Source organism: Polypterus senegalus, chromosome 17, assembly GCF_016835505.1.
Source record: "Polypterus senegalus isolate Bchr_013 chromosome 17, ASM1683550v1, whole genome shotgun sequence".
NCBI lineage: Eukaryota > Metazoa > Chordata > Cladistia > Polypteriformes > Polypteridae > Polypterus > Polypterus senegalus.
This window is the reverse complement of record NC_053170.1, coordinates 90,324,822-90,352,201: the sequence shown is the minus strand read 5'-3', so window position 1 is coordinate 90,352,201 and position 27,380 is coordinate 90,324,822. Positions and strand designations below refer to the sequence as shown.

General features: G+C 42.7%; 1 protein-coding gene and 1 long non-coding RNA gene across 3 annotated transcripts in view; one reads left to right on the top strand and one right to left on the bottom strand.

Annotated features, from left to right (window-relative positions):
- The window catches only part of fdxr (ferredoxin reductase), a 60,211-nt gene extending 43,329 nt beyond the window's left edge, over window positions 1-16,882 (top strand). For both annotated transcript variants that reach the window (XM_039740604.1, XM_039740605.1), the window contains 3 exons: window positions 7,086-7,257; window positions 8,376-8,549; window positions 14,127-16,882. In XM_039740604.1, the coding sequence (XP_039596538.1) occupies window positions 7,086-7,257; window positions 8,376-8,549; window positions 14,127-14,257 (477 nt within the window). In that variant the 3' untranslated portion in view covers window positions 14,258-16,882. The remainder of the gene's footprint in view (window positions 1-7,085; window positions 7,258-8,375; window positions 8,550-14,126) is intronic.
- The window catches only part of LOC120518050, a 94,647-nt gene continuing 84,006 nt past the window's right edge, over window positions 16,740-27,380 (bottom strand). Inside the window, exon 2 of the long non-coding RNA XR_005631165.1 lies at window positions 16,740-17,107. This is a non-coding gene — a long non-coding RNA (uncharacterized LOC120518050). The remainder of the gene's footprint in view (window positions 17,108-27,380) is intronic.

Genomic DNA, 27,380 nt, shown 5'->3' with positions numbered 1-27,380 from the left:
GTGTGCATCATAGAAAGAGGTTTAATCTTTTTAATCAAATCTGCCTTGTGGCTCACCCAATACTGTGGAATTATAGAACTACATCTCTGGGGCAAAGATTTTGGTTTAATGGCATTACTCAACCACTAAAGGAAGAACACATTCAAAAGAGAATCTGAGAGCACCAAGCCAAAGTGGCAGGCCGCCTTTCGGTCCAACATTAGACTAAGCGAAGTCCTCTGGGTCAGACGAAATATCTATAATCTGTGCACATGATTAATTTATTCTACAGCTAAATAGTAAATATTTCAAGTTAAAATAGAGATGCTATTAGTTTATACAGAATAGCACAAAGTTATTTCTATAATTCTCCTCATTTTGCAATAAATGTTTTGTTTCTGCATGAAACTATTTTGAAAAAAATAGATGGTAAAACTGGGACTTTAACGTGGATGTAGTCCTGCATTTGAATTACTGTCTGCCTAGAATGAGAGAGACTGTCTCCAGCACCATATCTTAATAATAATATTATCTGGCTTAGTGTGTTTTATTCAAGGCAACCTACAACATTGAAAGTACAGTGTGTTGCTTTTCTTTTTCCAGGTGCGATCACAGACGGGTCAAGTGACTTGCTCGTGGTCACACAGTGTCAGTAGCAGGATTTGATCCTACAGCCTCTGTGTTTGTAGTCCAAGACCCTTGACCACTGTGCCACACTGCCTGCCAAATTGATAGATTGTTGCATAACTGCACAGGAATTCAAACACCTAAGCCCTCCAATTTCAGATGGACATTCCTTCTGATCTAACAGTTAAGATGGCAGCTTTGATCCTGGAGGCTTTCTAGACTGTGTTAAATTTCATGAAGGTTTAGGGGTTTTACATTTTAAAAGGTGGTACATGTGAACCCAGATAACTCTGGCATGGCATCATAACTTATGAATGGGGATGACTGTAGTAATGAATGTGATCTAATTAGAATGAAAGCTGTAACGTAGCCCATGTTGTAAAATGCTGATTTGTACATTCCTGTTGGGCTGATGCATTCATCCAGGGCTTTGTACAATTTCAGGACATGTTACAGTCGCTTGATTTTTAATTTTTTGCACATGCAAATTGACTAGCCCGGGATCACGCATTGAGTCACAGGGGAGAAAATAACCTGGGTTTAAAGTCCAAAACCTTAGTCACCTCACAACACTGTTTGCCTAAAAAATTCAGTTTAATCTGCATTAGAAAATGAATGATGGCATAACAATGAAAGATAATCTTTACCTTGAGAGGGATCAATAAAACAAACTGGAATTAGAACTGGGTCCTATGTCATTTTCTAATATGGTGTGTAGCCATCATTTGGATGTGTTAACACCAGATGAACTAAAAATAAAAGTTGGTTGTGCGCTAAGATGTGTCCAGATGTTAAGGGGCTGTAATGTGGGCCTGCCTGGTTGAGGCTAACACCGATAAATCAACTTGTGGCTTTGATCCTTTACTCCATTCTGTTTCACCTTCATACTTTAAGCTTGCAGAATCATAGCAGGAATTTTCCTCCTCAACCTAAATGTTACAGCTGGCAGAAGCTACGATCCCACTAAAGTAAACCTTTTGTGTCTGGTAATCTTAGATGGGGAGATGAGTTCTTGTATGATGGTAACACCCAGTTGAACCAGCTTGTTTCACTGAAGGGCTGTTGTAGACCACACTAAACATTGTCACGTGGATTCTATTTAGAAGCTCTGTCTGCACTGGCTTAATGACCAGAATTTGTTTCACTATGATTATAGTAATCCGGAATTGATTGTGTTGCAAACATTGTTTCTTTCTGAATGCTGAGATTTTTAATGTGATCCTTCTCTGCAACCATAAGTGCTTTAGTAAATTAAGAGGCCTAAAAAGCTGGTAACAGAACTTAAAATCGTGGAGCCATTGCTTTGTTAATGGTTTCTCCGTCATAGTCAGGCCTATAGATCAGTATCTGAAGATCTAACCTGTCAGGGTTCAAGAGAATGCACAAGTCTCAAAGATGTTAAAGAAGACCAAGTTCACATGAAGGCTATCCTCCAAGTGAGGACTGACTATGTTGAGGCCACCACATCATTTCAGCAAGCCAGTGTGCCTGGACTCTATTGCCTCTTGTTAGAGACTTGGCCTTTAAACAACCTCTGCAAGGCACAAGAATAAAAAGATAATCTTTGTCTTAAGAGATATCTAGAAAACAAGTTGGAATTAGATATCGGGATGCATGTCAGTTGCTAATATGGTGCATAGCCATCACTTGGACTATTTAGCAACAAGCGAAGTAAAAGACTGTTGTCATTTTAGTGGCAGGGTATGTCCAGATGTTAGTAGCTGTAATGTGGGTATAATAAAGGAGACATTGAAATAACTTTGTGCTGGTGACTCAGGTTGGCTGAATACAAGGTAAATTATTTATGGGATGTTTGGTGTCACCTTCCTACCTTTATAGCTTTCAGAATCGCATCATGTTTTGTCCTCCTTCAACCTGAAAGTTACAGCTGGCCAAAGCTACAGTCGCACTCAAATAAACCTTTTGTGTTTCGTAGACTTGGATGAAATGACAATTTCTTGTGCTAATCTTAAAATGAAGATTTTCACTTTAACGTGCAAGGTCAGCTGTTACAGGTCTGTTTCAAACAATGCAGTGGGAAAGCCATGGAAAAAATGAATGTGATGAATGCTGGTCTCCACTGCGATGAGATCCCTGCAGAAAAAAACACACCTGGGCAGTGCAGTTAGAATACAAACTGAATGCAAGAGTGCTATTCTAATATGAATTGAATTTAAAATGATGCCTGACTGCTACTTCAGCAGTGATGAACATCCCCCTTCAATACACTCAAGATTCTTCATTTCAGTCATTTGGACTGAACAGCACATGGGCCACGTGCCCACATAGCTGAGCCAAATTGCCCAGGAGGGTACACTGTCACTTGCGTCTGATTAACCCACACCCCTGGGGTGGTTTTTAAATTAAGCCGTACTAATAAGCCATACTGGGGCACCCACCGTATTTGGAATACTCAGTTATATAAGCCATGGATTAAACTTCATCTCCTTGCTCATGGCTTCCTCTGCTTTGCTTTTCAGTATAGGATTGGGGCAGCAGTTCTCCCTACGAGCCTTTCCTATGACACTTGTATCTTAAAATTTAAAAGGGTTTCAGATCTTTTCCATTTTTCTTCTCTTTTTCATTTTTCCATTTTTTCCTTTATTTAGTCTCTGATTTCAGTTTCACCAGAATTCTGATCGTTGGACCGGTTCACACGAGCTGCCATTGTGTTGACTTTCTCCTGGCTTGTCATCCACTGTCATTTTGATCAAAGTCTTCTCGTCCTTGGCGAGAGTCCTCATCTACCAAAATCTCATCTTTATACTGTTTTTCTAAACTATCTTGTTTTTCTAAAATACTGTCAGACATTTTGGAAAACCGGAATTCTGGGACAGCATTTTCTTTTTCCAGTCTTTTCAGCCTTTGGTCCAAATTGTAGATATTCCTCTGAACCTCTTCAATAAGAATAACATTGAGCCTCTCCCGCTGATCTGTTATAGCCATGTACGCTACCATTTGTTCAATAAGCTTTATATTGCTATCTTGAATTGCACTGATGGGCTCTATGGATTTCCTCAGAAATGTGGATATAGTCTGAAATCCAACAAGAGAAAAGGTGTGAAGTGAACACAATATGAAGAATTGTTTTCAAAAAGAAGCAGCAGCTTGGTTTAAGTCAAGGGTAAAGTATACTACAACCCTAAAGTATGTCCACTCCACATTTTAATAGCCATTTTGGTGGATCAGTTGGTACCACCCCAAACCCAAAGGGAATAATGGATTAGAAAGTACTGTTAAGTACATTACAAAAAACGTAGACATGCCTGCATTTCAAACTGATGTAGAGCTTAATCTGTGTTGGTATCTGAATGTATTTGGATTAGTATAAAGTCCACGATTTCCAGAACTCAAAAATAGCTAGCACGTTACATAGCTTCGAGTCTGGGTGCGGGTCACATATAATGCTGAATCGCGAGGATTATGCAGGTAACGAATCCAAACCTGTGAATGCTAGTGCATATTTTAATGGTAAATATGTTTCAAATTAGCAATCCACTCATTCAATAGCCTCGTTGACTTCGCTCATTACTGTAACGATACTTGAACCCCGAACCCTAACCCTGTTACCCCCAACACATTCAGCCTTCCATCCCAAGAATTTCTGTTTACCTCCTCCTTGTTTTTGTTTACCATCTTACAATAGCAGGTGCTAAAGATGACCATAAAGGATAAAATAAATAACAAGCCGACGAATGTCTGCGGGGGCAGGGACTCGGAGAGAGCACTCCACAGCGACAGGGCACCGTCTCCAGCACTGGGCTCTGTCACGGGGCTCTCCGGCTCCAGGTCCTTGGTGTCTTCCGCCCCGTAAAAGAAACTAATGAGTGGGCTCAGCTGCTCGTGTAAGGTTAGTAGCACAATTTCACACATGACTTTCATCGTCACTTAGAGAAGACAAGTTTGAAATGAATGTAGCAGGTTGCAGCCTGTGTGTTTATACTCAAAGTGGCGGGGCTGCAAGTGGGCAGGGCTCACCGAGGTGGACCGGCAGCGCCACGGTATCGCGAGAGTCCGTCCGCGCTTTAAGTCTGTTGGACTATCGCGTGAGTTGCTCCTTGAATACCGTTAATTGGGCGGCCTGCTGTCATGAGCTGTCGATCACTTTTCGACTCCGTTCAGTTCACGTCTTAGTATTTTAAGGAATGGGGAATGAACATCCGCACATGATAAATCAAAGATCGGAGGTTAGCCTTCAACCCACACTTTGCGTATTGCCATCCAGGCCATTTAAAATATCAGCTACCTAGAAACTATGTCGCGATGCACTCGTCCTCCATTCGAATCGAAGGATTACCGGAGCTACAGTAACGTCACGCCTTATCCTCGTTTCGCGTGGTGCGTCCGGCGAAAAGTTGCACTTTAAATTGCCTCATTTGACACGTCCATGCTGCGGTGGGTTGGCGCCCTGCCCGGGATTGGTTCCTGCCTTGCGCCCGGTGTTGGCTGGGATTGGCTTCAGCGGACCCCCGTGACCCTGTGTTTGGATTCTGCGGGTTGGATGGATGGACTTGTCCATGTTAACGCGCTTTTGTGACATTCAACAACGAATTTGCATTTTCTAATGCTGAATACCTCAGCTTACTCGGTGACCCACCCTATAAGTTAAATGTCCCTATCAAAGTTTTTTAGCTAGAAAATTGAATTTTGTTTAGAAAAGTGAAGAATTTCAGGCAGGGTGACGGACACTTGAGCCCTTTTAGTACTTGTACCATTGCGCACCTTATGGTCAACTAGACCAGCAGTTCTCAACGTTCAATCCTATGACTGCAGTTTTTTTGATCCAGCCAGTTTCAGTCAGATGTTTCTTTTCATTCATCTTACTGTGCAATTAGCTTTTAGAAAAATACAGTAGTGTCAGATTTACACTCGCAGGAATTAAGATACATATGTACAGTATGTATATCATATCTTTTAAATGCTCACTTTATCACTTCTGTGGAGTTTGCTTTCTTAATTGAATCTGAATACAGACAAATCATGTTGAGTAGAGCTGACACCAGCAAAATTGACTCTAAAAGGAGCATCTACTTCAGTATTATTCACTTATGATGTGCTTATTAGTAAACTAGCTGTGCTACATTAAAATCGAAGTAATCAACGTAGACCGCGGTGCTAACTTTTGTATTGCATCTTGCAATGCATATGTCTGTTATGCCATTTGGTATGAGATTTGTAAAAGCAATGTTAATGTTTGTGATGTGCCATCTGTTGGAATGACGAATGCAATGCATTTTATTTCTGCCATCTTTTGGAATGACAGATACATACCATCTTGACATATATACTCAAATACTTATCCTTTTATTATGGTGGATAATTGCCTAAAGAACATTTTTTTAAAAAATGCTTTAAAGAGAAAAGAAAAATTATTTCCAGTATAACACATATACTGTACATTCATGATCTATTCAGTAAAAATAAAAAAAAGTTTGTAATTTCTAAATGATTGTTAAAAAAACAGACTGGGAGATAACGGCTTGCTTAATTAAGGCAGAGTCTAGTTAGGAGAAGTGGTTTGGGACAAAAACCTGAACGTTGAGAACCACTTAACTAGCCAAAGGTTTCGGTATTGCCCAGGTGTATTTGTATAAATTGGTAAAGGTAAGTAAGTAAATATTGATGTGTTTTTATGCCTGATTGGATTCCAGAAACCCCTTGCTGTGTTGGACCCATGACTGCCACTTCTTTGTTTTTTTCTTATTTAGTGTGGTTGGAAACTCTTTGGGACCTGCTTAGCCCATAATTCTATTCCACGCAGTATATTTACAGGTCAGGCATTTGATACAATATAGAACATATTTATTCAAATGTTTCCGTATTGCAGAGGCCTTAGCGTATCCCAGCAACACTGTTCACAAGACAGGAAGCCACCCTGGAAGGTTTACTAGTCCATCACAAAGCCCACTCATACTGGGGAGGTTTAGAGTTACTAGTTAACTTACCCCAATTATATTTGCTGGTTATGGGAGGAGAGCCTATGCAGACTACACAGGGAGGATGCTTGACTGGGTGTAGGATTCGTCACTATGATACTCTGTCCATGTGGCAGCAGTGCTAACCACAGTTCAGCCATGCCACCCTAGTAAAAAACATACTGAAGGTGTGAGATTCTAACTGATGATTAGAACTACATTTTTTGAGAGATTTTTATATTTGAAGCATCTGGTTGGCATGTACAGCGTTTCTACCCGATGCCAATTCAAGTATTTATGATGACTAATTAATCACTGGGCCCATTTAAAGTAAAATTTTTTATATAAGAAGCTGGAAATTTACAAGATAGTTCAACACGTCATCTTTGAATTTGCAAGTCAGAGAAAGGAGAAATGGCACAGAGTGAAAAAGTGCCAAGGTTTGTACCATTTGTAGAATGTTCCAGTGTGATGCCTGGACTCTGTGTGGGTGCGGCTTTCTTAACATGTAAAGGTCTTATTCTGTGCATATTTATATATTGTTTTCCTTGTTTTGTTTTTTAGGGTTCAGGGGAGAATGCTAAGGCTGTCCTAACTGGAGAAGAGGAGGAAGTCTCGTGTGGGCTCATTGTGAGCAGTATAGGTTACAAGAGTTTGCCCATCGATGATGGCGTGCCATTTGATGAAACCCAAGGAGTGATTCCTAATGACATGGGTCGAGTATGTCAAACGCCTGGTGAGTCCTTATTTGTTATTCCCAATAACATTCTCTGTCAAGTTGAATTTTGATTTATAAAGGTTGTTCCTTCATCTTTGTGTTTCACATTTGTTTCTTTTTCCCCCCCCACTTTTCAAGCAATCTACTTTTTTGAGTGTAGTTCAGGGTCAAAGAGAGCTTGGGTCTGTTCTAGATACATCAGGCACAAGGAAGGAACCAAGCCTGTGTGGGGTTTCACTCCATCTTTGGACCAACTCATGTTAATACCCACAGTTGCACTCATACAGTATATGGCCAGTTAGGTATGTGAGAGGAAAACTGGAAGTTCCCAGAAAAGAGCCCATGCTGACACAGGGAGAACACGTAAGCTGCTTTGGGCAAGCAGACACAGGGGGAGCCCAAATAAATGTTGGGGTGCCAGCCAGGTTGCCCCATTCAGTTTAACATTCATTTGGAATGAACAAAACATGCACGCTGGGCCACAAAACCAGTAAGCAACTTCAAGAATACCGCCTTCTTGGATCCAACTGATAAGAGGCTCGGTAGAGCGAGTCTTAAAAAAGCAATAAAATTAGTGACCGCACCCCCTCAAGCCATGATGGGTTATTGCATACCTCAGAAGATGATCCTTTGACGTGCATGTGTGACACTGCATATAGTTAAGAGGTATTCAGTTTGCATCCAGACATTGAATCCGTGAGTCAGTATTGTGAATAAGTGCACCACCATGCTGCCCGGTAATGGAACACTTCATTCAAATGTCACATTTGTTTATTTCTATTTCTTTGTATGTTGCTTCACTGATAGGGGTTTTACATGGAGACGTTACTGTTCATTAGAAGCCCATCAAAAGTTTCTTCTGGTTTTCCTTTACTGAGAAATAGTTGTAGCAATCCATAGAAGGAAAAGCTTTTTATTTTCTACCATTTTTAAATCCAGCTTTCTGAAAAACAAGATGGATAGGCCACCAGTCCATTACAGGACCCAGTCTTGCTCACATTCACACGATCGTGTGTTTTTTTTAAATGTGTGGTCCTACCAAACAATTTCGAGATATTCTGAAGATGAACTTTTCTAGCCTTGTCACCATCTTTTTGCTTGTGATTGAAAGCTCTAATGTCTCTGATTTCCCCCAGGTCTCTATTGCAGCGGTTGGGTGAAGAGAGGTCCGACTGGCGTCATTGCCACAACTATGAATGACAGCTTTGAAACTGCACGTTGTGTACTGGAGGACATTGACTCCCGAGTGCTGGACTGCAGCATGGCCAAACCTGGGTACCATGCACTGTGTGGGCTACTGGAGAAGCGAGGTAACTAATAGGCCCAGAGAAATGACCTTTCCCTTACACAGGGGGTCCATTGAATCATTCTGATCGTGTCTCTGTTCTGCTTGATGCTTTAGGCTTTTCAAATTTGTGTTTTCTTCACATTCTATGCACGCTTTTAGCACTCCAAAAATCTGTCAAAGATGAGTAGCAGCAAATTTTTAACTTCCATCTTCAAGGAAGATGCAGCTTCTTTTTACCCCAACAGCTGAAAATTTCATTCAGCACATTTTTTTTTGTTGAGGTTTTAGACTGTCACCACCTCAATACCATTGCTCCGCTCGTTATTGCTGTTCCCTACGTGTAATTCAGCAGTCCAAAAGTCTCTTGACCTGTTTTCTGAGCTTTGAACTAAAATTCAATCGGATATACTTGCCATAAAATGAAAGCAACATCACTACCGACCATCGCTGTACAATACCGGATTAATTACTAGGAATGATGACTCGAGGAAAAAACAGGAAGTGGTCTGACTGATGGTGTACCTCATATATGAAGGCAGGTCAGGTGCAGCGCGGTCAGACTAAAAATGTTTAAAGTCCGCTCTCATACATGTGACATGTGTTGTGTCTATATGGCACTCTGTTGGGCTACTGCCCCCTCATGCAGCAGTTGAAATTTATTGTCAAAATACTATGAAATTGTTCCACAGACCAGTGACGGGAGTATAATGCTGCAGATCATGACAGCAGCAACATACATCCAATACCACATGAGCTACAACTGTCCCTGAATCTCCCAGTACGAGTGCTAAAGAAACTGCAGACGTCTGGTATTGACATGGTGGAAGAGCCAATCCCAGTCATGGCGGTTAGGCCGTACACGGTGCGTTTCAGACTACAATCAAGTGAAACCCAAGACAAGATGACCTCCACTGAACTAATTCTGGGACTTCAAAACCAACTGCCTGCCCAAGTGTTGATTTAGGGGTGCCATATTAAAGGGGGCAAATATTTATGAGATTAATTATTTTGTGTTTTTATATTTGTAATAAATTTAGACCACAGAGTTCTGTTTTCACTGTGATTCAGTGTTTGTATAAAAAATATATAAAATGTGAAAACATAAAAAGAGGTAAACAGCATATGCAGTGTCTGTAAAAAGTAAGAGCAGGTAACATCAAGTAAAGTAACTTCAGTGTTCAATTACAAATTATTGTACAACAACAGCTGTGCCAGCTCTCATCACCAGGGTCTTGGCTTATTCATTTGAGGCACTTTGTTGCAGTTATTTTCAGCTGTTTGTTTTACTAAGAGTAGGAGTTTCTGAATTCGGCCTCCTTTTCAGGATATGAAATGCTTTCCCTTTCAGATTCAATGCTGCCAGTTCCCCTGCCAGCCATTACTTGAAATTCTAAACAAAGATTTGGAGGTGGAGGAGCTCAGAAGGATGTTGATGAATCGTCAGTTTTACATAAACATACATACATGAAATATCACATGAGTGTAAAAGTGGTCTTATAATCTTGGTTTTCTCGCTTAGCGTGTGGTTTGTTCTCGTTTAATGTGGGGCCGATGGGAAGTAGCATTAGTCACCTTTTCTGTTCATTTTATTTAATTGCTCAAGTATCCGCACAAGACCACCTTTTACATTAACAGAACAGCATGAGTGGCTGACGTAAAGTGCACGTTTGTCTGAATATCCTTCTGTCTTTCTAATGAATTGTTTGCTGTATAGTTTGTGACGCACACTTGAGGAAACAGTGCCACATATACTCCGATTGCAAATGTGAAAGACATGGGCTGTGTGTTCTCTGGGTGTTACAACAAAGCAAATTATGAAAGATGTGTAACCATATCACTAAACATGTATTTTTTAATAAAGTTTTAATTATGCTAATTGGCAATCTTATTTAGGATCTTTGTTTTTTTAGATATTTTTGGTTTCCATTTGTTATTTAGTTTCTACTTTATATGTGCTTTTAAAGAAACCTGTGTTTATGTACAAATTCTATATTTCTGTTTACTACTTCTGTATTTAATAACTAGGAGGCTGTGCCCCCTACTCGCTTCGCTCGCCAACCCCCGTGCGGGCCCTTTCACGGATCTGCCAATTGCGACGAATCGTGCTGTGCTTTTGGATCAACACGAATATCAACTCTGTCTTTGATATCTCCATCTTTCGAAACTATAATTGCTGACAATTCGTCACATGTTGGTTTATTATATATGCAAGCGTGATCTTTTTGGATTCAATTTAGAAATCCAAGAAAACTTCTTTGTCCGTGTTTTTCAGATTTACAAATTCCGTGTAAAGTGCGACCCTTTTGGATGTATGGATTTGTATCCATTATTGGCTGTAGAATTTCTAATATGTCTGATGGTTTAACTTTTTCGATTCTTTGTTGCATCCCTTCTCCGTGATCATAAATATTAACCTGACCGAATTGTGGTTTCTTTGAAATTAAACTTGTAGTTGTTCTGTCATATCACCTATGTCCATATATAATCAATCTCTTTCCGCTGTTCTGTTATTTCACAGAGTAATTTCCGTTTGTTTGTGCTAATGCGATCTTTACTATCATTTTTTTTTGACACTTTCGAATTTTAGTACTTTCATAATCGCTAACCTGCTCTGCATGTGTATCGCGCCAATGTTTTTGAACCTCTTAATGACGTTCTACTTTGTCTTCTACTCTTTGTCTTTTCTTCTTCTACTGTTTGTCTTCTCACCCCGCTTGGACCTGTTCGGTTTTCAATTCATCTCTTGGCACAAAGTCTCGTCTCGTGGGATGTGAAATTCTTTCTGAAAAGGTCTCGTCTCGTCCCAAGAGTTTTATATAACAGAGAAATTTATGAACTATATACTTCGACATTTTACCTGAAAACTTGCATTGAGCTGAACTTTCTTATTCACCGAGAATCCACCTTTTCAGTTCTATAAATTTAGAACAGGCTGTTTGTTCATCCTGCGGTGGGTTGGCACCCTGCCCAGGATTGGTTCCTGCCTTGTGCCCTGTGTTGGCTGGGATTGGCTCCAGCAGACCCCCGTGACCCTGTGTTCGGATTCAGCGGGTTGGAAAATGGATGGATGTTTGTTCATCTGTCCATTTTCAGACCTGCTCTGGTAAGTTTCGTGTTTTTCAAGTCCACAATCGTAGATTAGTTTGCCACATGAAATATGTGTTTTAAATTAAAGTACATTTTATACATTTTTAAAATGGAAGCACCCAGTGACCCTGGAGTTATCCTTTTAAGAGTCACTGAGGGCTTCAGCTTATCCCAGCAGCATCTCTATCACTCTTGGCCTTTTATTTATGTGATTATTTCACTCAATGTAACCTTCTCAAACTCAGACTGGTGCCCATCTCTACAGCAGTACCAGCTCTGGAAGGGCCTTCAGTCTCTCACTGGACCTACTTGCTCACAGAGGCTCACTTGAAGCTGCCAGTTAGCCCAATATGCCCTTCACTGGGATGTGGCAGGAAAGTGGATTTGTGCTGCTGTCAGAGTGGTAAGCGTTTGTAGATCATCAAAAGGCTAAATGTCATCTTTTGATCTAATCCCTTTGGCAGTATTCAAACTTGGATGAGAATATTTATTTACTTAGAAGACAACTGTGTGACTCGCACAAAAGCATAAGATGGTTTACAGAATGTTTTCCCCTTCCATTTTACACCCTGTTGTTTGTTTTTTCTTTTCTTATCCTCAATCCTTAATCCCCATTACACTCCAGGACAGGCAGTTTTAAAACCAGATGGTCCCACTTCCTTTGCTGTTAATGGAGTGGAGAGGTTTAGGCTTCATGCCAAAGACTACTTCCGGCCTTGACGCAAATGTTATTGTGCATCAGTACTAAATGTGCACATGATGACTGTTCTGATGGTCCACATGCATTTCAGTTGTATGACTTGTAAGTGAGCCGAGGGAGACTTAAACTTTATTAAATGTCTATCCTTTTTCAATTTTTCTGAAATGATTCAGCAGAAGCGGAAGAGGAGTTTATGCTCCCCTGACATTTTAACTTGTAAAAGAGGCAAATAAAACCAGATGTGGGTTTTTCTGTCCACTTTCTAAGGCCCTTCCCTTAAGGGAGAGAGAAACAAAAATGAATGACTTTGATTCTTTTAGATTGTATTCACTTTGGTTGTGGATTAGGGAAATTATTTGGGTTCATTGTTTAAAAAAAAATATATTTATGGACTTTGCCGTGGATGGAGAAATTATTCAGACACTTTCCCTTTCTGCACATTTTACTGTTTAGTAGATTTAATTTTGAATAGACTAGGGGGCTTCGCTCGCCCACCCCGGGTTTGGTTTACCGGATATACAATTTAAAGAGATTATTTTCATGGGAATTGTTACATATCATCATTTTCACTTTTACTTTAAAACTTTTGTAAAAACAATACTTGTCCTCTATTTCCAACCCCAGGTGTGGTTAAATCTTTCTCGCAGGACGTATAACGTTGCTCGTGTTGTATTGTGGGGGGGGGGGGGCGTCTGAACGCACACTAAGGAGTTGCAGTCGGATCATCTGCTGGCTTGTTTCTGCTGGTCCGCTGCGTTTTCTGCTTGTTGCGATTTGCACCGATCATTTCAAAGCCTGTACAGCAGCTGTCCTTTTGCCACTTCGCATCTCTGCCGCTCGCATTGTGAAAGGTGGGGGGGAGCTGAATACATGCTGAGGAGAAGCGGTCGGATCATCTGCTGGCGAGCTGTGTGTTTTGCTTGTCGTTGTTTTAAGAGCTGGGAGCACATGATGTCTGTCTGCCAAAAGCATTCCAACAACTGCTTGGTTAGATGTCTGTGAACTTGTTTTAAATGTTGTCTCGCTGCCTTGTCTTCACGGGATGTCAAATTGTCTTCTGAGAAGATCACGTCTCGTCTCCCTCCCAGGATTTTTTTTTAATAGATATATTTGCCATTTTGCCCATCACTCTACACTCCATAATCCAGAATGACAAAGTTAAAACATGTTTTTAAAATTAAAACCTAAATTCCTCTTTCATAGAATTCAGACCCTTAATGTGGTACTTGGTAGAAGCCCCATTGGCAGCAATTCCAGCCCTGAGTCTTCTTGGCAAGTCTCTACACACTTTGCACACCTGGATTTGGGCAGTTTATCCCATTCTGCCTGGCAGATCCTCTCGAGCTCTGTTAGACTGGATGGGAAGTGTCATAGCTTAGTTTTCACCATGACTTGCAGTGTGAATTGTGGACTTCCTATACACAGGAACACGTGTCACTGTATAAACAATGTCCAGTCAATTTAGTTTCCCAAAGGTGGACTCCAATTAGGTTCTACAAACATCTCAAGGAGGATTACAGCAAATGGGTTGCACCCGAGCACAACTTGGAGTGCTACAACAAAGGATCTGAACACCTGCATGAATATATGAGAGATTTCAGCTTTTGATTTGAACAAACTTGCAAACCTTTTTCCGAAAACTGATTTCTACTTGGTCATTATGGGTATTTTATGTAGAGCGATAGAAAGGAAATGGCAAATTTATCCTTTTTAAAATAAATCTACACCACCAGAAAGTGAAGGGTTCAGAATACTATCTACTATTTATCGAATTGAGTAGAGCTGATGATGTTTTGTTTTACTTCTTTTCAGGTGTGACTCCAGTCTCTTTTTCCGGTTGGGAGAAGATTGATGCTTTAGAGGTGACACGTGGGGCTGAATTTGGAAAACCAAGAGAAAAGCTACTGGATGTGCAGGAGATGCTGCAGCTGGCCAGGGCTTGAGGTGACCACTCAACTGAAAACAAGAAAATGTTAGAAAACCCCAATGCTGGCTGTTCTGTTTTTATCAATGCAGTAGTAGACATAACAGAGTTGAATACTACAAGGCAAAAAAGAAAAACAAAGTGCTGGCCACTTGCAGAGCTGTCCTTTGGGGACAGGAACAGGAACTTGACAGGTTTCCCAGGCACAGGTATGCATGGAAATTGTTTTGTACCTGATCTGAATATTGTGGCCCATCTCTGAAGCTGAAGACCAGAATGTATGTGTCAGGCTCTGTATGTCACGGTTTAGTTTTCTGTTTGCCTCTCCACCTTATTTAGTTCATAACTGCGTGACTTATGATGCTAAACTTCAACACAACTGCACACTATATACATATCATACATTTTTTGCGTTTAAAATAGACATTTATTTAAAATGAATCATTAGTATGACAATCTAAATACTTTAAAAAAAAAGCTTTAGGGGAGCGGGTGGGTGTGCGAAGCGAACAGGGGGGCAAAGCCCCCTAGTCGTTAGAAGGGGGAAGATGACCTAGGATAGGAGAATTACCTGACATAGCAGAGTTAAAGCACTAACAAGCCATAAAATTAACCGCTTCCTAATTAAGCAACCGGGTTAGGACAAAAACCTGCAGCCACTGCGGCCCTCCAGGACTGTGATTGAGGACCCTGGTGTATATTATATATACATACAGTATAGACTCACTGAATAGTTTATTCAGAATCACTGTACTAATACTTACTACTGTACTAATATTACCCTTTTGCTCTCAAGATTCCACAAAATGTTGGAAGTCTTGTTTTGTGTGATGCATTCATGTCAACATGGATCAGCATCTCAATTTCTGCAGAAAGCAGTCACCTGCACATTCATGCTAGAAATCTCCTGTTCTGCCACATCCCAAAAGTGTTGTACTGTATTAAGGTCTGGTAATGGGGAAGGCCATTGAAAAACACCAATCTCCTTGTCATGTTCATGAAACCAGTAGCCATTAGATGATGGGTGAGTGGTGGCCATGAAGGGAAGCATGTGGTAAACAAGGCATTTAAGCAATGATCGATTAGTATTAATGGGCCCAAAGTGTGCCAAGAAAACATACCCCACACCACCTCTACTAGACGGGACTGTTGACACAAGACCGGTTGAGTGCATGGATTGAGACGGTCCAGCTTTGGTGAGCCTGCCCCCACTCAACGTTTGGCTGACAGGAGTAGAATTTCCCCTTGGGATTAATAAAGTATCTATCTAGAACCTGACGTGGTCTTCTACTGTTGTTGTGCCCCTGTCCCAAGGTTCCATGTCCTATTCATTCTGAGATGCTTTTCTGCTCCCTTCAGTTGTACAAACTCGTTATCTTGAGTTATTGTAGCCTTTCTGTCAGTTTGAACCAGTCTGGTCACATTTTTCTCCTGACTGCGTTCATCAGCAAGACATTTCTGGCCAAAAAACTGTCGCTCATGGGATGTTTTTTGTTTTTCACACCATTTTGAGTAAAGCTGAGAGACTGTTGGGTGTGAAAATCCTAGAAGATCAGTAGCTACAGAAATACACAAACCAGCCCAACAGCCAGCAACAGTCCTGCCATAGTCCAAACAATTGAGATCCCATGTTTTCCCCTTTCTGGTGTTTGATGTAAACATTAACTGAAGCTTTTGACCTTTGTCTGCTGGATTTTATGGATTGCACTGCTGCCACTTGATTGACTGAGCAGATCAAAACCTGGACAGCAGGCGTTTCTAATAATTTGCCCATTGTGTGTATTTAATTTGTATATTGCATTTTCTTCCAGAGTCTGTGTGGGTCTTCCTTCAGTGAATTGTCCCCCCAAAAAAACAAAATAAATAGATGTGCACGCTGGGCTGACTGATAACCCTGATTTGGTTTGTGGTACATTTATGTGTAAGAGTGGACTGGTGCCTTGTCCAGGGCAGACTGAGCAGTTTTCAGAATGTGATATTCTGTCAAGTTACGTTATTTTCTCTAATAAACTTCAGTGCTAAGACTGTGACCGAGTGCCTAAAGTTGTGGGTTGTAAACCCCAAGGCTACCGGCTCTGACCTCCTCACTTGCTTGTTGTGTGACCCTGAGCGTGTCCCATGTCTTGTTATATGGAAATGAATGATTTGGATATTTATTAACTGGCCCCTCTGAAATATGCGCTAGCAGGTTAAGCGATCCTGAACAAGTGCCTCCATTTTAAGTAACTGGTGAGGTGCGGACCAGGGACAGGATTTGGACTGTAAGTCACTAAGGTGCTGTTAGTTTAGTTTTGTTTTGCACCACCAACTCTGTTTGGCCTCATCTTCTAGAAATATGGGCACATCTGTGCTGTGCCGTAACAGACCTTGAGGTGGCATGTGTGACATGAAAGAATTGGTGTGGCCAAGTGGGTAACGCGTCAGAACAGTAAATGAAGGTTGCCGGTTCAGGTCCATCACCATCACACCCTGTGACCCCAAGCAAGACATTTCACCTCATGGTCTGTCTATTTGGTTTATTTTAATTATAATTTACAGTAGAATGAAAACATTTGTTGTTGGTCCTGCTTGTGCAGAACTGCTGTTTACTTTGATTTGCATGTCATCCACTAAATCATTTAATCTAATAAATAAGTGAAGGTTGTAGGTTGTTTTCTTGCCAGTACCTTCTGTCCTGCGTTTTGCTGATGCATCCTTGTAGGTGGAAGTAGGTCAGCACTTGAAACTCAAACCCACCTCGGTCAACAAAGCGGTCCGCTGTCAGATTCGTTAGAACACACGAGCAGTCGACAGTCGTAGAACACAAGTTTGTAAACTGTAATGTCCAGTGTCCAGATCATCAGGAATCGTCAATATCAGCACCATATTCCTGAAAATAAAGAAAGGTATAAACAAATGATTATTACATGCAAGGGTTAGTCAATAAGTACCCTTACTTTTGTGATAACTGGACAGCTTTTCCTAGTTCATGTGGACACGTGGCGTGTCTGTGGTCACTGTGGTCAAGCTCTGTTTTCTAGAACTAAACATGTCTGCTGCACTCATAGGTCACACCAAAGATGAGCAATGATCCACTTTTAATGGTACTGGGGGCTGACGCTCACAGAAGACTTTTCTGCATAATATGGAGACCATCTTTTACCAGGGCAGCAAGTGTGTGAGTGGATAGAGAAGTTCAAAAATGGTTGAACAATTTTAGATACGAATAAGGAGTGGAGGACCTTTTGTCAGGTCCAGCCGCACACCCTCAGGGGGATTTAGAGCTGGACTCTGACTTGGACTCGGCCACTCCTGTTGCTCTTTGTAAGCCATTCTTGTGGAGCTTTGCCGTTCGGTGTGGACTCCTTGAAGACCAAATCAGGTGTTCCTTCAGGATTTCCCCATATTTTGCTACAGAGAAGCATCCACACAGTCTGCTGCTGCCTCATCCATGTTTCACTGTGGTGTATTTATGGTGATGTGCCGTGTTCACAAATGCTGTTTAGTGGGATGGCATAAATTTGGTCTCCTCTGGACGATGGACCTTCTTCCAGCTGACTTGTGAGTCTCGGCTGCTGTGACAAGTGAAGCCCTGGGACATCAGTTGTCTGCACAGTCTCTCTAAGGTTAGTTACTGTAGCTTGTGCCTCACTGACTCTTGATGGTCCCCGTCACTCATCATTGTCCTGTTCGATCCCACTGTTTTTGTGAAAGGCCTGCTCTAGAAGATTTCCAGCTCTGCCATACTCTTTCCATTTCTTCATGTCTGATTTATTTGGTTATTCTGTCACTTGGACATTTTCTGGTCTCTGTCCCCTGGCTTTTTCACCGAGTTCCTTGGTCTGTTCTTTGGTCTTCATTGCATAGTTTAGCCCACCATACTGACTCACACAAGTTGGCCCCTTTCACATTCAGGTTCATTTATACTACAAACAGGTGACGTCCACTAAACTAATCTGGGGTCCTCTAAAGCCAGTGGGCTGCACATTGTCAAATTAAAGGGGGTGAAGGCAGCCCATGGCGGAAGTTCAATAACACTTCTGGGATGAACTGTTCAGTGACCCTGATAAAGGCATAATATCTGCATAATATGGAGACCATCTTTTACCAGGGCAGCAAGTGTGTGAGTGGATAGAGAAGTTCAAAAATGGTTGAACAATTTTAGATACGAATAAGGAGTGGACATCCGTCCCAACCCACTACCGATTACAACATTAATCAAGTCCATACCTCGATTCTGATGAACTGACAATCTACACCTTCAGCCCATAAAAAGCAGATCACTGCTTTCTGCCGTTTGGTGAAAAATGCAGAGCGCAGCGGCCATATTTACTCCTAGAAAACAACAAGTAAATCTGCCTGATCAAGGCTGAAACTTTACCACTGTCGTCATGTCTGTGTGGGGGGGAAAAGGTGTACGGTCAATCCAAACCAAACAGTCGCAGAAGTGATGATAATTGGCTTCTGCTCGTATATTCATGGCTATCAGTGTAACAGAATTCATTGATGTTTAGTCCTGTAAAGCTCAATAAAAACAACTGCAAATCGCACACCTTCATACTGCTTACCAAAATGTCTGCTCCGTGATGAGATTCAATGCCGCATATTTAGAGAGTTCAATGGTTGACTCATTTTGGGATCTTTGACCCCCTTATTGGAGTCAAACTATAAGGACTGTCTGTCTACTGTACCGTAAGTACAGAGGTTGGATTTTTGTGGAAGTTGAGCCAATGTCTGCAACTAGCCACAAAATTCTTGTCAGTCAGGACAGGCAGCTTTATATCCACACACATTCCAGCTCAACATCTCGATTACATTTAAAATTTGATTTGTTTTCTGATTACTGACCAAGGTTACTTTATATTTGTAAGGAGCCATTACTATTTTATCACAAACTAACAGTACATAATATAAAACTGAAAAATTCAGCCAGTTAAATGGTTCTGAAACAACTTTAAGTTACTATAAAGTGAAAATTAATATTTTTCTTTTATGAACAGATAGTCTTGTGCGAAATATCTTTCAGCATAGAAAGCTTTTGCTAAGTATCCCATAATGCACAGAGAGAGGTTGGAAGCACACGCCGATTACAATGCATTGCCACACCCACCACACAGCAGCCCCACATGGCTTGAGAGCTGAGTGCAGCTGTGTAACACCACGCTGAACAGTGGCGGGAGTGCCAGGCCTGCCACTAACCCCCAAGCTCCTGGTATAATGCCCTCTTAAAGGTTAATTCGCAGAGTTGCTGGTTAAGCCGTTCTGCGTGGCCTGTACGTATTTGGAGTAGAATTCAGCCTGTTAATACTCTCAACACCACTTTAGCTCAGAGTGTCAAATGTAATCTGTGATGGGCGCGATATGAAAATGAACTGAAATGTTGACAGCACATGTCCTTCATTTACTCCATCTGAAGATCTGATTTACCTCAAATACATCCATCCATCCGTCTATTATCCAACCCGCTATATCCTAACTATAGGGTCACGGGGGTCTGCTGGAGCCAATCCCAGCCAACACAGGGCGCAGGGCAGGAAACAAACCCCGGGCAGGGCACCAGCCCACCACAGTACCTGAAATACAGTCATATGAAAAAGTAAGTACACCCCATGAAATGTTTTCTTTTTTTAACGTGCCGACAGCTCAAGCTTTGATCTTCATTTAAAAAGCATCTTTAGCTAAAGATAACTGAAAAGAAAACTGAAACTTTGATGTTCCCATCACTTATTCAACAACAAATAAAGACAGATATGCCATCAGCGTTGGTGAAAGAGGATATTGCCCTCACGTGCGTGTTTCCGCTAACTGCCTAGCAGTCTTTGAGATTGACAGAACGTTTCTCCCACTCCTCCATGCAGAATTCTTTCTGCTGTGTGGCGTTTGAGGGGTGTCTTGTACGCACAGCCCGTTTTTAAAATCAACCCAATCTCCCCCAACCCATCCCTCAAGGAGCAGATCCCTTTGTATGTGTAGGGTCGTTGTCATGAGGCAAGGTGCAGGTTTGACGCCTGTTCACACGTTGTCTGCGAGCACCCTCTGCTACAGTGAAGAATTCTCCGTGGATTCTTGTGATGTTGAACTGCCCAGACCGAGACACGGCAAAGCAGCCCCAAACCGGACCACACCACCACCCCCAGCACCATGCTTTACAGTTGTGGTCTGGTTCTTCTGGTTATCTGTAGTCTTTGGTTTTTACCAAACGCGCCTTGTCTGTCCAAAGCACACTGGTCCAGGAGGCCTGCTCTTTACCTTGGCAGACGTTTTCGTCTTTCCCTGCCCTGCTGTTCTTTCTGGTGCACCTCCTTTGTAGATCTAATGGTAGGCTCGTGCACTTTGACGGTGACAGTCGTGAGCTTCCTGTGATGCAATCCTGGGGTTCTTTGAGGTTTCTTTCAGCATCTTCTGTTCTGAACTTACTGAGCTGCACAAATTGGCACTTGTTTGACTTCTCTTTTGGACGGTGGAGTGGGGCCGAGACTCCTAAGTATCTTTAAGCCTCGTTCTGAAGGCCTCGGAGAGCTCTTTGATTTTGATGTGATGACAACACAACCTTGAACAGCAAACCAAGCTAAATGTGTGAGGTTCACCTGCCTGTATTTTGCATAAATCATCAGCACAATCCTCCTTCAAAAATGATTTCTATTGTTTTGGAGAAAGTGGTGAGGCCCAAACTGTTCTATAATTAACTTTGTGTGTTTCTGGGACTTTTTTAGGAAGTTGCAATTACGTAAAAAAGTTTTGTTTAAAAGATTCCACAGCCTAAGAATGATCTCCTAATCTTCTACTGAAATGGCATTTCTTGTTTGTCTGCCGCTTCCTTCCTTCCTTCCTTCCTTCCCACACACTTGTTTGCTGGCAGACGTCATCGGCTGATCTTTTCACAGGCGATGATCTCATCTGTTAACAAAGCTAAGTGACGTGCGCGGGCCATCTTGGTGTGCCAACGTTTTACAAGATTGCTTACTGCACTCAGTATTACTACGGAGCCGATGAAGGGGAGCCACCTGCGGGTCACTTTTCACACTTCACTGTTACACAGCCTGAAATCTCAAGTCGACTTAATTTGACATCTTTGATAACAGAAGACAAGTCTCAACTTCAGAGTGAAACAGATCTCTGCAGGCTGGTCCAAAGTAACATCACGTCTAAAACAGGATCGTTAATGAAGTAAGCACTCGCCGTCAACCTGTCAGCCATGATAGCTTTTGAGTCTCGATGTTCAGGTCTTTCTGCTCTGCCGTCCCCCCCCCCAACTGCTCAAGCCGTGGCAGGAGTCCTGGAGCTGCGGAGTGGAGGACCTTTTGTCAGGTCCAGCCGCACACCCTCAGGGGGATTTAGAGCTGGGCTCTGACTTGGACTCGGCCACTCCTGTTGCTCTTTGTAAGCCATTCTGGTGGAGCTTTGCCGTTCGGTGTGGACTCCTTGAAGACCAAATCAGGTGTTCCTTCAGGATTTCCCCATATTTTGCTACAGAGAAGCATCCACACAGTCTGCTGCTGCCTCATCCATGTTTCACTGTGGTGTATTTATGGTGATGTGCCGTGTTCACAAATGCTGTTTAGTGGGATGGCATAAATTTGGTCTCCTCCTGGACAATGGACCTTCTTCCAGCTGACTTGTGAGTCTTGGCTGCTGTGACAAGTGAAGCCCTGGGACATCAGTTGTCTGCACAGTCTCTCCAAGGTTAGTTACTGTAGCTTGTGCCTCACTGACTCTTGATGGTCCCCCTCACTCATCGTTGTCCTGTTCGATCCCACTGTTTTTGTGAAAGGCCTGCTCTAGAAGATTTCCAGCTCTGCCATACTCTTTCCATTTCTTCATGTCTGATTTATTTGGTTATTCTGTCACTTGGACATTTTCTGGTCTCTGTCCCCTGGCTTTTTCACCGAGTTCCTTGGTCTGTTCTTTGGTCTTCATTGCATAGTTTAGCCCACCATACTGACTCACACAAGTTGGCCCCTTTCACATTCAGGTTCATTTATACTACAAACAGGTGACGTCCACTAAACTAATTTGGGGTCCTCTAAAGCCAGTGGGCTGCACATTGTCAAATTAAAGGGGGTGAAGGCAGCCCATGGTGGAAGTTCAATAACACTTCTGGGGTGAACTGTTCAGTGACCCTGATAAAGGCAATGGGGGGTCAGCTGGACGTACTGTGGAAGGTGAAAGCGGCCTCACCCACCCAACCAGCAATTTTCAGAATAAAAAGACGAGAGGTAGACATGTAGGAAGATGAGGGGACCTCAGCTGGACTGGGCCAGTTCCCCAATGCTTGCCATCGTGACGGTGATCACCGAGGTAAGTGACATGCCAGCTGTCATACTTTGCGCCGACTTGAATCTGCCGTTCGGTTTGCTTTGTCATGAACAGACTGGGCGAGCTCCAGCTTTATCTGCCCTGGAGTGAAGATGGTGTTGCAGAACAAATGGTGGACACGTTTTAAGGCACAGCAGCTCTTTGCTGTTGCCTGTAGGTATGATGATCGCCCCTTTCAACCGCTTTTACACAATGTAGCAGTCCAACTATGGGCTGTAACATTTAGAACAGCGTTTCCAGTTCTTCACATGTCATGACCCACAGCAGGAGAGGGTCCCCCTCCGTGAATTTACCATGACCCACCCTGCGAATTTCCCCTCCATAAATTTAGCGCAATCATCTGAGCAGAGGGCAGGCTCAAAGGTCTTCATGATGTATGAACTAAGAGTAACTGGTCTGAACTCGTGGTCACTGGAAAGCCCCTTCTGTGGCACTGGGACCACTCCTAATGTTTTCCACAGCTGGAGAATGTTCTGCAAACTCCGAGAACGTGTTAGCCCTGCCGCCCGTTGTCAGGTGAATCTTTGCTGCCCTCTGCTGTCGTTGTCAGGTATTGTACTGAAGTATCCGCATTTTACCAGTCTGTTCAGAATCCCAATTCACTTTATAGGCCGGGCACGCTAATGTGTATGCGATAGGAATTTGTCCTGGTAGTACTGGTGCGGTATACAAGTACAACACAAATCAATAAAGGGTTTAAATAGAATAAAATATGTGCAGGTGTACATCAATAAGAACTAAAAGGTGAGGCACCGCGGCAGGCAATCCAGCTGCCATGGGAACTCAAAGCACTCTCACTTTGTCTCCCTTTTTGGAGTCAAAAATTCCTATCATTTAAAGTGACACGTAGTCGTATACAGAACGCCACCATAGTACTGTGTAAAGTCCTCATCTATTCACTGTGTCACGGCTGCCACGTTTGGTTTTCGAGTCTTGTGAACAGAAGGAGCTGCGCCACTGAGTTATGTGCGGCTAAGCCGTTTGTAGTTAAGAGTTGTGGCCTGAAAGTGGCGCATGCGCTCAGTCTCAGACTCCCAAAAATAATGCCGAGTGGTGCCAAATAAATAAATATAAGAAAAAAGAAACGAACCAACAACATATGGAAGTGAAAACTGAAAGGATAATCCAAGTGACAAAATAGACAAAAGAAAAGATTAGCCCAAGTTATCTTCTCCCATCTAGCTGGTGGGCACTCGCCCACCTTTAAATAACAACAATGCCTGCCCGTCGAGTTCTTGCCGACCCCTTCCTTCTGACTTTAAAAGCCGGACCAGTGACGGGGGGCTGTGGGCAGGACAAGCCGCAGAAAGTCCTGACGTTCTCCTTTTAGAGCTCCCTCTAGTGGCTTCACTTGTTCAGAGCCTCTTGTAACCATAGACAGAATTTTTAGACGCCGCATGACCAGCAGCATCGTACGTCAACGTCGCCGCCATATTGTGAGTGGCACTGCTGTGGAGTGAAGTAATGAATAATGTGCTGCTTGGGATTGTACAAATCGCTGTACGCTCCAAACCAGATCCCGGGGGATTACATTTCATAGGTAAGGCTGAACAATTGTTTTGGTTATATTTGGCCATTTGAAAATCCCGTTTTATAATCTTTATTTTAGCTACGCCAGGCTAAGCTAGCAAAGCTAAGCATTTATGTGCTCATGTGAGCCTCCAAACAACGTTTTGGCAAAACGTATTTAGTCACTAACTATGTAGGTTGTTAGCTGTTAAAATTTATCAAACTTTGAAGGTTTCTCAAAGAAATCCACCTCAGGAAGCAGTGGGAGGGCAGGTAGCCCTTAGACGGGATTTTGAGAAAGCTGTCCTGTGATGTGTGCCATGCTAGTTTGGTAACAGATGCTGTACTGGCGTCATATGATCAAAGCTACCACTCGCTCACGTTAAAAAACAAAGGAGGTCTGATGATTCCTTCTGAGGGTCCAGTCAAGGTGGTCAAAGTAGCTGAGCGTGTTATCCGACAGTCGACATTAGGGCGAGCTGTCAGTGTATCTATCTTTGATCAGTCATTTTGTTCGGCTGCGATTGGTTCAGATGATGAGCACATCGAGGAAACGCAGTTTGAAATTGACAACCATCATTTGATGCTCATGTCTTTAGTTGTGTCTGTCTGCCACTGACTAAGGCTGCACCATAGTGCCAGACTGAATACTCTCAAATTACAGGATCTGAGTGAGCGAGAGGAGTGCAAGTCTGGAGGAGATCAGTGAGGCTGTGGAGAGCTTTAAATGTTCAGAGCGGGATTGTGTATCGTATTCTGTAGTGAACAGGGAGCCAGTGAAGTAGAGAGAGAATCGGCGTGATATGTTCAGTGGATTTACAGCAGCAGGTTAATATCCTGGCAGCAGAATTCTGAAGAAGTTGTAAGCGATTGATACGTTTTTGTGGGATGACAGATAGAATATCATTACAGTAATCTATACGTGAGGTGACTCGGGCATTAACCGATACATCAGTACTGTGGTGTGTAAGAACAGGACGAAGTCTAGAAATGTGTCAGAGATGGAAGAAAGCAGCCCAAGAAATGTTACTTATATGGGAGGAATAATTGAATAATAATAATAATTATTATTATTATTATTTAATAATAATAATCATTTTTTAATAATTGCCATTATTAGTGTATAAATGGATATAAATAATTGCATGTTAACGATTCACCAAAATCTGTTGTATGTAAACGATGCTGTTTTAAACGTTATTGTTTTCTCATCAGAACACCCGGTTTCCACGTCTACCTCTATTTATTTAAACGGCACTTTTACTAAAGTACTTTTACTCGCAATATGGCGGACGCGCTGACGTATCGTGTCGACTGGGCAACACAGTGAATGCGCCGTCTCTCTCTATATGTCTATGCTTGTAACCAGCAGGTCACCTCCCAGGGAGCCACATAATCAATGGGTCGTCCGTCTTCTGTAGTCAGTGACCAAGTGACCACTGGCAGTGCGCACATGGCTAAGGTTCAAAATATCCCAAGTTAGCAGTTACAGGCCGGTCTCTCTCCTTCCACAACACCTGAACGCGCCGAGTCTTACCAAGTCTCTGCTTCCCTTCTATTGTCGGGCTTCAAAAGGAGCCGCTCTACTGCCTGTCCACGTCATCAGTTCTGATCCTTCTAGATCTCTCTACTGCCTTTGACATAGTCAGCCATGAGGTCCTCCTTGCCACCTTCTCCAACCTTGGCATCACTTGGATGGTCTGTATCCTACATCTTGGGCAGATCCCACTGTGTCGTCCTGGCGAGAAGAGACGTCAAGGGTGCGTCAGAGGATCGCAGGAGGTCCAACAATCAGGCCACACTTGAACTCGCCAAGATGACATTTCATCCCCATTCTGGTGTTTGATGTGCACATTAACTGAAGCTCCTGACCCAAGTGTGCTGCCACCCAATTGGCAGACGAGACAGGTGCACTGGTGTTACTAATAATGTGCCTAGTGAGTGTGTGTGTGTGTACCCGGCTTAAAGTCAAGAACTTGCCTTCAACAAACGTGGCACACGATAAGAAGCGTCACTCTCACACGTGTCCGCGGCATTATTAAGCCCAAATGGCGAGTTTGAATTCATGCTCAGTTTGGTGCCCACCGTAACGCTTGGCTCTGAAGCTCTGAGTGACAATAAACAGAACGGTAAGCTGGCATAGGCTGCTGCTTCTGTGCCCCTCATTCATCCCTGCGTTTTAAAGACCCTAAAAGACGCGGATTCAGGTGCCGACACGACTCGGGGTAATGCCTGCTGCACTTTTGGCCGTTACGTTGTCGATGACGAGAGCGATGGCTGACTAGTTTGGGGTTCTGTTGGCTTTGGAGATGAAGGTGTTCAAACCTGAAGCCGAGTGTGGGCTGGGGGGATTCGGGGGTGGGGGGGGCCAAGTCTAAAACTTCCCCCACCAGCTCCGTCTATGGCTCAGATAGCTGGTTGAGCTTCGACAGTTTGTGCCGGCTGTGAGCTGCACGTTTGTTTGTGTAGCTTATGTTCCACATTCAAGATGAAGCTCCTATCATATCAGTGAAAGGGTCAAGTTGAACAATAAACTGCAAACAGACGTCGTCGTCGTCCAGTCTGATGAGTAAATGTCCGTACAGCTCAGCGCGGCCAGACAAGAAAACAGACAAGCTGGCACATCCATTATGCCCGGCCATCACTAGAGGGCCACACATTGGGTTTGCCATAAAAAAACGAGCAATGGGGCAGCATTGGCGTGCGAAGACACAGGATGCTTCAACTACACGTCCGAAATGAGAAAAGGCCGAGATGCATTCTGCGATGTGACATATGAGTGTTGTTTTCAAAGTGAAAGGCAGAGGTAAAGGGCTAGAAATGTCAGTAGAAGGACAAGTGCCTGTGTGTCTGCTATGACTTTGTTATGTGCCATTTGGTATGGGAATCGTAAAAGCTGTGTGTGATGCGCCATCTGTTGGAATGGAAAAATGCAATGAATTTATTACTGCAATGCATTACAAGAAAGAAATCCAATAGATGGTGCACTACAAACGTTAACAGCGAAGACACTAAGGTCGATGTTGATTACTCAGATTTCTACCCTTTTTAGACGGGTGGCACAGCTCGTACTTTTCCAACTATTCCAGATTTTCCTGATTACCAAGTACAAGTCAACCATAGCTAATGATTTTAGCTCAAGAGTGTAACACAAGAAAATGGGGGTCCATCCAAAGACTTTCTGAATGTAAAGTCTCCATGTCGAAATTTGAACCCTGTCATAATACATTCTCTAAACGCCAAACATGTTTGCGATCATCTTTGAGTTGCAAAGCCCAGTGGAGTTTTTATCTTGAAAGCATCACGTTACGGGCCGATTGAATAGGTCAGTTTTGAGG